The sequence below is a fragment of the Schistocerca nitens genome, chromosome 2, assembly GCF_023898315.1.
Source record: "Schistocerca nitens isolate TAMUIC-IGC-003100 chromosome 2, iqSchNite1.1, whole genome shotgun sequence".
In the NCBI taxonomy this organism is placed as follows: domain Eukaryota; kingdom Metazoa; phylum Arthropoda; class Insecta; order Orthoptera; family Acrididae; genus Schistocerca; species Schistocerca nitens.
The window spans coordinates 750798000-750808605 of NC_064615.1; the positions used below are offsets into that span (position 1 = coordinate 750798000).

Below are 10606 nucleotides of genomic sequence, written 5' to 3' on the forward strand. Positions count from 1 at the left end.
TAAAATTCTTAAAATAAGACGGGAAAGTGTAATCAAGAATAAATGATGACGCCTTAAAATTTCGGCAAATAGAAATATGATCCTACTTTAACACACGAAACATTAAGGATACTTTCATAATAAGTTGATAAAAAGTTTTGCACCGTCCAAATAGCTGCTAAAGTGTGTGGGCTTAGACACTGCGGGACCGAGGGATGAAAGGATAAGCCTTATTAAACTAAACAAAATGACTTTACTGTGAAACAAAAGCAAAACAATAACCAAAATAATGGCCGTCTCTCCGAAAGCACTCGTCTTCAGCCATCTGATAATAGATGCAGAGGTGACATATCAAGCTAAAACTAAACAAAGGTCGCTACACTACGCATACATTGATTACCAAAAAGCTTTTGATAGTGTACCCCACTCATGGTTACTACAAATATTGGAAATATACAAAGTAGATCCTAAATTGATACAGTTCCTAAATATAGTAATGAAAAATTGGAAAACCACACTTAATATTCAAACAAGTTCAAATAATATCACATCACAGTCAATACAGATTAAGCGTGGAATATACCATGGAGACTCATTAAGTCCTTTCTAGTTCTGCCTTGCTCTGAACCCACTATCCAACATGCTAAATAATACAAGTTATGGATACAATATTACTGGAACATACCCACACAATATCACACATTTGCTATACATGGATGATCTAAAACTACTGGCAGCAACAAATCACCAACTCAACCAATTACTAAAGATAACAGAAGTATTCAGCAATGATATAAATATGGCTTTTGGAACAGACATATTTAAGAAAAATAGCATGGTCAAGGGAAAACACACTAAAAAAGAAGATTACATATTGGATAACCACAGTGACTGCATAGAAGCGATGGATATAACAGATGCCTATAAATATCTAGGATACAGACAAAAAATAGGAATAGATGATAGAAATATTAAAGAAGAACTAAAAGAAAAATATAGACAAAGACTAACGAAAATACTGAAAACAGAATTGACAGCAAGAAACAAGACAAAGGCTATAAATACTTACGCTATACCAATATTGACCTACTCATTTTGAGTAGTGAAATGAAGTAACACAGACCTAGAAGCACTCAATACACTTACACGATCACAATGCCACAAATATAGAATACATCACATACATTCAGCAACAGAAAGATTCACATTAAGCAGAAAGGAAGGAGGAAGGGGATTTATCGACATAAAAAAACCTACATTATGGACAGGTAGACAATTTAAGAAAATTCTTTATAGAACGAGCAGAAACTAGCAAAATACACAAAGCAATCACTCATATAAATACATCGGCTACACCACTACAATTTCATAAACACCTCTACAACCCTTTAGATCACATAACATCAACAGATACGAAGAAAGTAAATTGGAAAAAGAAAACACTACATGGCAAGCACCCGTATCATCTAACACAGCCACACATCGATCAAGACGCATCCAACACATGGCTAAGAAAAGGCAATATATACAGTGAGACGGAAGGATTCATGATTGCAATACAGGATCAAACAATAAACTCCAGATATTACAGCAAGCATATTATTAAGGATCCCAATACCACAACAGATAAATGCAGACTTTGCAAACAGCAAATGGAAACAGTAGATCACATCACAAACGGATGTACAATACTAGCAAATACAGAATACCCCAGAAGACATGACAATGTAGCAAAAATAATACATCAACAGCTTGCCTTACAACATAAACTAATAAAATAACACGTTCCCACTTACAAGTATGCACCACAAAATATACTGGAGAATGATGAATACAAATTATACTGGAACAGAACCATTATAACAGATAAAACAACACCACATAACAAACCTGACACCATACTCACCAATAAAAAGAAGAAATTAACACAACTAATCGAAATATCCATACCCAATACAACAAATATACAAAAGAAAACAGGAGAAAAAATTGAAAAATACATCCAACTGGCTGAGGAAGTCAAGGACATGTGGCATCAGGATAAAGTTGACATGATACCAATTATACTATCAACTATAGGAGTCATACCACACAATATCCACCAGTACATCAATGCAATACAGCTACATCCAAACTTATATATACAACTACAGAAATCCGCAATTATTGATATATGTTCAATTACCCGAAAGTTCCTAAATGCAATGTAACATATACCGTACAGTTAAAAGGAAGTCACGCTTGATCAAGGTCCGCATCACTTTCCATGTTTGACCAGACATAACGTCTGAGAAAAGAAACAAAGATAATAATAATGCTCTCAGTAGTTCAATTGTCCACAGAGGTGCTTGAGCTATAGAAGAACTGAGAGATTTCAAGTACGAATTGCTGAAACAACCATTTACTCGCGCCGTATTTCTCGTCCTCTGGCGTCCCTGTGTTCATTCACCTAAGGATGTGTAAACAAAAATCTCCGCCGTTCTGGCCTCCGACTGGCCAATCGGGACCGATCGACCGCCGTGTCACCCTCAGCCAGTGGCGTCATTTGGGTGAGGTACAGACGGGCATGGGGTCAAAATGCCACTCCGCCAGCCGTTGACGGCTTTGCAAACTTTGGAGCCGCTGCTTCCAATCACAGAACTCTTGAATTAGTCTTACGAGTCTGAATGGACCAAAGGAAATCGCTGTCAGTACCGCGATTGAAACCGGGTACTTCGAAAGGCAGTCACTTGCGCTGACTGGTCACGTACGTAATCACACGAAGATATAAGTGTGTATCAGAAAGAATCATACGATTTAAAAAAAATCATAACTATTATGTTATTTGAGATAAATGCGTGAACAACGTACTGTTGAAAAGAGCAAACTCTCGAGTGTTACATGATTCCCGCTAAGTAACAGCAGTGTGCGCCCACTTCAGTTCTAGTAAACTGGTATCGGAACAACAGAAAGCGTTTTGTATTCTAAGTTTTGCGCAGTGCGGGTTAGTAATAATCGTTCAGTGTGACTTAGGACTAGGTATAGTGTATTTCCTCATATAACACAGAGCATTAGACAATGGCATGAACAATTCCGAGAAACAGGTTGTTTGTGTAAAGGCAAATCTCCGGGCTGTCCCCGAGTATCTTTCACAGACATCTAACGCATCCGTCGTAGTTTCACAAGCAGTCCGCAGAAATCCGCTCGCGGTGCAGCTCGACAGCTCAGCATGCCCTCGATGTCCGTCTGAGATGTGCTGCGTCGACGTTTACACATCAAACCATACGAAACTCAGCTACTGCAAGCTCTTCGCGAAGGTGACAAACAACAACGTGTCGAATTCTGTAATTTCGTTCGTGGCTTAGTGTTTAGTGACGAGGCAAAATTCCATTTAAATGGAAAGGTGAACCGTCATAATATGAGAATATGGGGTACGGAACAACCACATGAAGTTGTACTATATGTGAAGGACTCTCCAAAATTTAATGTGTTTTGTGCAGTTTCACGATCCATTTTTCTTTGCCGAGAACACTCTTACTTTCTTTTTCAACAGTTGGAGACCTATTCGAACAACTTCAACAGGACGGGGCACTGCCACACTGGCATCTGAAAGTGTGGGAGTTTTTAAATCAAAAGATTACTGAACGATGGATCGGTCGTACTGGACCAAATGACTCAGCCTTATAGTACTGGCCTCCAGGATCACCGGACCTCACTATACGTGATAATTTTTTGCGGGAGTTTATAAAAGACTCTGTTTATGTGCCTCAGTTACCAACAACAATGAATGACCTGAGACATCGCATAACAACAGCTGTGGAAGCTGTAACTCAAGACATGCTATCTACAATGTGGGAACAATCTGAATACCGCACTGCCATATGCCGTGCATCTCAAGGGGGGCATATTGAACATCTATGAAAAAGTATGAAAAAAGCATTCTGAATTTCCCGTTCATCAAAAACCAAAATTATTACGTTTATTAGTTAGATACACCCTGTATAGTTCTCGGCAAATATTTAAGTCCACTGAAGACGTTATGGTAACATTTATATATGCAAGTATAAGTTTCTGTGATCTTTGTCCCCTCCATAAAAAGTTTCAATGTATGTAACTGCGTAGTTTTTTTGTTTACAAAACTATTTCGGTCACTTGACAAGCTGCCCCAAGAGGGTGCTGTATCCTGTATGAGTTAACAAATCACCCTGATAATGGCCTCCTGTGACAGAGACCGAAAAGCTGTTTTATAAACAACATTATGCTGCAGTGACGTTCCCAGTCACGCTTTAATGAAGATTTTAGTGGATAGTTTGAAGGCGTTTCGAATCCGCAGATTCGGGTTGATTTTTAGCGTCAAGACAATTATTGCTACCTAAACGTGGACTAGGCGCGTTAACGTTTTGCTTTTCTTCTTCTCCTTCTTCTTCTCCTTCTTCTTCTCCTTCTCTGCTGAGTAGGGTTGCTCCCACCTGACTGCCTCATTTCGTGGATGTGCTGGACCAACTGCGCCTCGATCTCCTGAGTGCTCTTCAAGGTAGTCGTTTCCCTCACGACCATGCGTGTTTACAAAGTTTAGCTAGTTTTCAAGTGTCCAATCTTTTCACACGTCTTCCCAATTTCTTTTTCTTGTCTTCATTGCTTTATTTCTATTTTATATTCGACACTGTTCCCTTATCAACAGCTTTCTTTTCACCACATGGTTACTCCCTGGATCTTTCTTATTTTCTTCATTTCCACTACAGTTGAAGTTTGTCTTATGTTTTACGACCGAACGAAGCGGCGCAGTGGTTAGCACATTGTATTCGAATTCGGGAGAACGACGGTTCAAATCCTGATTTAGGTTTTCCGTGTTTTCCCTAAATTGCTTCAGGCACATGGCGGAATGGTTGCTTTGAAAGGGCCCGGCCGACTCCCTTCCGCATCTTTCCCTAATCCGATGGGATCGAGGACCTCGCTGAAACTTCCTGGCAGATTAAAACTATGTGCAGGACCGAGACTCGAACTCGGGACCTTTGCCTTTCGCGCGAAACTGCTCTACCATCTGAGCCACCCAAACACGACTCACGCCCCGTCCTCACAGCTTCACTTCTGACAGTACCTCCTCTCCTACCTTCCAAACTTCACAGAAGCTATCCTGCGAACCCTGCAGAGCTAGCACTCCTGAAAGAAAAGATATTGCGGAGACATGGCTTAGCCACAGCCAGGGGGGTGTTTCCAGAATGAGATTTTCACTCTGCAGAGCGGAGTGTGCGCTGATATGAAACTTCCTGGCAGATTAAAACTGTGTGCCGGACCGAGACTCGAACTCGAGACCTTTGCCTTTCACGGGCAAGTGCTCTACCAACTGAGCTACCCAAGCACGACTTCTGTAAAGTTTGGAAGGTAGGAGACGAGGTACTAGCAGAAAAGTAGCTGTGAGGACGGGGTGTGAGTCGCGTTTGGGTAGCTCACATGGTAGAGCACTTGCCCGCTAAAGGCAAAGGTCCTGAATTCGAGTCTCGGTCCGGCACACAGTTTCTATCTGCCAAGAAGTTTCATATCAGCGCACACTCCGCTGCAGAGTGAAAATATCATTCTGATGACCTCGCTATTTGGTCTCCTACACCAAATCAGCTAACTATCTTTTTCGTTTAAGCTCTAGTTTCTGTTGCGTATGTCACTGTTTGACACATTTTTATTTTCCCCTCAGTTGCCATAAATTTTTTTCTCCATTCAGTATTTTGCAGGTATACAGCTACTCTTACTGCATTTGGCACTTTCTTTTCCTCTTCCATGGTTGTTTTTACAGCTGATATTAACAGTCCCCGGACAATTAAATGGTTCAGATGGCTCTGAGCACTATGGGACTTAACATCTGAGGTCATCAGTCCCCGAGACTTAGACCTACGTAAATCTAACTAACCTAAGGACATCACACACATCCATGCCCCAGGCAGGATTCGAACCTGCGACCGTAGCAGCCGCGTGGTTCCGGACTGAAGCGCCAAGAACCGCTCGGTCACAGTGGCCGGCTGTAGTTAAAGTACACCATTGGTTCAACTGACACATCATCTACTTCTGAGTTACATCGTACTGGCACTTTTGTTATTATTTACTCTTAGTTTCTTTAGATGATATTTACGTGTTAATTTCTTACATAAAACAATTTTGCACTGTCAGGACTACATACTTTCTTCCTACCGTTGTTTTTTTCTTTCACGTTTGACTCACGAAGGAACACGGGAGAGTGATTAGAGACAGGTAGTATGAAAATTTTTTCAAGTGCGGAAAGCGGCGCTAGCACCACTCAGGGGCCTGGCTAATACGAGTGTTTCGTTTTGGGGGTGGTACAGCGCCAAGCACGGCTTCCTGGTGTGCGTGTACGTGGCGAGCCGGGCGCGCTGCCGGCGCTCCGAGGCGATGTTCCTGCAGCGCATCGGCGAGACGCTGTCCAGCCTGCAGGTGTACTCGCCGCTGTGCCGCCAGCTGGGCGTCGCCGTCTGCAGCCGCGCCTCCGCCCCTGCAGGGTCCGCCGGCGGCGCCCGTCTCGCCGTCGCCTTCGCAGCGGCCGCCGCCTGGGCCTTCGCCGGCGTCCGCAGGCTCTAACAGGTGTGGTGGAAGAGGCTCTTAACAGGTGTGGTGGGAGGAATCCGGCAACACAGTCGGAACGTAAAAGGGAATTACAATCTTCCTTTTTCTTTCTTTTGCTACTGCCTTTATCCCGCATTGCGCAGGGTCGGCAGGATTAAGTACGGAATTTTCATGGTTAATTTTAAGGAGTGGCCGGATGCTCTTCCTGCCGCCACCCCATACCCCCCAGGACGGAATTATTGTACCCCAGCTGTCTGCGTCTAGTGTAAATCGTGAAATAGTGTGAATGTGGTTCAAATGTCTGCGAGTCGTGTAACTGAGGCGGGACGTGGGGACCAGCCCGGTATTCACCTAGTAGTGTGTGGAAACCCGCCTAAAAGCCACATCCAGGCTGGCTGGCTGGCTGGCAGGCGCGCCTACCCGACTCCAGGAAGCAGCGCGTTAGCGCTCTCGGCTATCCTGGCGGGTGTAAAAGGGAATTACAATACTTGAGATTAAATAAGACCTTAGGTAACATTCCATCAGAATCTCTTAAAGCATTGGGTGAAATAGCAACGAAACGGCTGTTCAGGTCCATATGTAGACTCTATGACACTGGAGACATACTATCAGACTTTAGGAAAAATATCATCCATTCAATTCAGAAGATAAAAAGAGCAAGAGAGTCCGAGAATTACCGTGCAACACCTTAACAACTCATACACCCAAGCAGTTTACAAGAAAATAATGGAGAAAAAAATCGAGAAACTGCTAGATGACGATTATTTTGACTTTAGGAAGACTAAATCCAGAAACAGAGGCAGTCCTCACGTTTCGCTTGACAACTGAAGTAAAATTGAAGCAAAATCAAGACATGTTCATAGGATGTGTCAGAAATACTGAAAAAAATAGTACTACTCTATAGGGAAAGACTAGTAACAATACAAGAACCAGGAGACTGCAAATCAAAGAACGAACATCAAGGAATAACTTCCGTGGTGCTAGTGGCAGCTGCAGAGAGTAAAAACTGTAGAGGGAGACACGCTGGAATATATCCAGCTAATCATTGAGAACGTAGGTTGCAAATGATATTCTTAGATGAAGAGATTGGCGCAAAGGAATTCTTGACGGGCCGCACCAAACCAGTCAGAAACTGACGTATCACAGAAAAAGACAGAAATGCTGTCTATCTTTTCTTTTCTTTCTCTTCAATATGTACATCGAAGAAGCAAAGATAGAATTAAAATAACGGCTTAAGAGTGGGATTATAATTCGTGATGAAAGGATATTCAGGGTGAAAGGATTTGGTCATGAAGGAGGCGAAGTTAGGCAGTTCTGGTACCGTGAAACCAAAATAACCCATGAAGGACGAAACAGTGAAGACATAAAACACAGAATAGCATAGGCAAAGGGGCACTCCTGGTCAAAAGATGTCTAGTAGTATCAAACATAGACATTCATCTGAGGAATGAATTTCTGAGAATGTCTGTTTGGAGCATGGAATTGTAGGACGGAGAATAATTCACTATAGGAAAACCGGAAAAAAAGAGAACTGAGGCGTTGAAGATGTGGTGCTACAGAAGAATGTTGAAAATTTCGCTGACAGGTAAAGTAATGAATGAGGACACACTGCGCAAAATTGCCGAAGATAGGAACATACGGAAAACACTGAAAGGAAGAACGGACAGGATGATATGTGTTATCATGGAATAACTTTCATGGTACTAGAGGGAGCTGTAGACGGTAAAAGCAATAGAGGAAATCACTGACTGGGATACATCCAGGAAATAATTGAGGACGTAGGTTGCTAGTGATACTATGAGATGAAGACCGTGTCACAGGAGACGAAATCGTCCGCATCAAACCAGTCAGAAGACTGATGGCTCAAACAAGAATAAAAAAGCAAAACAATAACATCATAGACAGGTCACAAATTTTATTCTTTAGTTGCAAGTGTATCTCATGAAAATTATGCACTCAAAATACACAACATTGTTAACCGAAATGGAGGTCACTGTAATAGTTGCCGAAGTTACGTAATATTTTCTGTATAATATTGTCATTCACTTAGAAAGTTCATCCACAAAAATAGTAATATCTCTTACTAGACTCAGTATTCTTTCCTACAGCAATCGTTCATCCAAAGATACTCTTGTGATGCCCATTTTTAGCGTTAGCCCTCGACTTAAAACGTAAATCGTGTATTCCTACAGCCTCATATACACGTTCGTGAAGTGGTTTTGATGAAGGACTTCGAGACGATATGTGCCATTTGGTTTGTTTAAAAGCCAGACCGAGGTTCAAATCCCTGTGTGGCATCCACATTTTAGATTTCCGTGATGACCTTAAATGAATCAAGATGAATGCCCTGATGGTTCCTGTCGGTCTCCTTCCCTACGCTTTCCCAATCCGCGTTTATATTGAATCCCTAATGAGTTCGTCACCGACGTAAAGTAAAACATAATCTCGCAGTTCCCACGCTAAAAAGTGTTTTAGCATCTTACCATTCACACACTTTGGCAAATTATAATGGTTATTCTATTCCGACATATGTATCATCTCCTCCTTTTCTGCTTACGTAGTTGGCATGTATTCTCACGAACACCACAGTTTTTGTCCCTTATTCGGTTCACCAACTTTGCTTCCGCAAGACATCGTTGTGCACAGCGACTATATATTGTTATAAGGAAATATAGGTACACAGCTACCAGTCGCAGGCCCGTCCCCAAAGTTGAAAGCTGGATCTGCAAGAGCAATAAGAAACCAATGGGACTGCGGTTGATTGCTGTGTTGCTAGCTTTCCTTATACGGTATTTATTTGGTTTCATTTGTAAGTAGTGCACTGTTCTTCCGTTAGTGTCTGTAAAAGAAAAATGCACAAATATATTCTTACAACGTTTCTCCGTGTTCTTTGCAGGTTTTTAGAGACGCGGTCGGCATTTATACTTTTGACATGTTACCAACATCCTCCTGTGAACAATGGACATACGCAAACCGTTTCTGAGAATATGCGTTGGATGAAGTGTGAGAAGTCTGAGGGAAAATGGCACCCGCTCGAAAGAGGTTCATTTCGTCAAGAAGAGTCGTCTTTTCGCTGTTGTGCCAGCACGACGTGTTGGTCGCACATTGGTTTGGAGATGAAGGATGGCTGCCGAACGCACAAGACCCCGGCTGACCGATGTCGGCGCTGACTTTCAAACTACCCTGTCCCAATTTTAATTCTATCTTCTCTAAAGCGAAATGTTTTACATCTATCATTGTAATTTACTATTTATAAACTTAGAAAACTGTAACACGTCACATGTACCAATTCCTGAATCTGTTAAACAAAAGAATCACTGGGTAATCATCATTGCTATATGAAGTAGAAACAGTAGGGCCATAGTTTCGGACAAGCTTCTCTGTTTACTCCTTTGTAATCATACGAGACTGCGCCGAAAATACAGCCTCATGAATAAGTGTCATTAAATTTTCGTAACATTACAGTCGTATGCACGTGGTAGAAACAGTTTGCACAAGAGGCAATGCTGTCACGTCATAACCGACTGAAACGTTTTATTTATTGTTTCCCAGAAATTTTTATCGTCCACCCCGTGTTTGTTTTCTATTTATGGACTGTGAATGTAGACAATCTCGGTCCCCTTTATGATTGTATACACACGTGCCACGTTTTTATTGTATAATTATAAGTGAGATAATACACTCCATTTACTTAAATTTTATCGTAAATTCTTCCAGTGCATTTTATGAAAATTCTGTTTAGGATGTTTCTTTCATGTATTTGATAAGGAAGCTATATTGTACAAGACATGTTGACTTGTGTGGCATGTGTACTGTTTTTCTCTGATGGTATCTTAAAATAAATAGTTTTATTGAACTTGCTGTATTCTTAGGCTTGTTGTACAGTAGATATGTGGCTACTACCACAGACTGCTATATGAAGCCCTTTATAAACAACATTTAAATGTAACTAACATGAATTGTTATCGACATGAAGAAAAATCTACGGATGACTTTTAGCTGTGTAGGTATGTGTCTAGCAAACAAACCATTGCATGATGTAGTTGATGTACAGCGTGCTTATTATTAACGTATTAAA

General features: G+C 41.5%; 1 protein-coding gene across 1 annotated transcript in view; it reads left to right on the forward strand.

Moving 5' to 3' along the window:
- LOC126234604 (uncharacterized) overlaps positions 1-10350 on the forward strand; it is an 85550-nt gene extending 75200 nt beyond the window's left edge. The window contains exons 5-6 of the mRNA XM_049943328.1: positions 6291-6546; positions 9425-10350. Coding sequence (XP_049799285.1) covers positions 6291-6543 — 253 coding nt within the window. The 3' untranslated portion in view covers positions 6544-6546; positions 9425-10350. The remainder of the gene's footprint in view (positions 1-6290; positions 6547-9424) is intronic.
- The last annotated feature ends 256 nt before the right edge of the window (positions 10351-10606 follow it).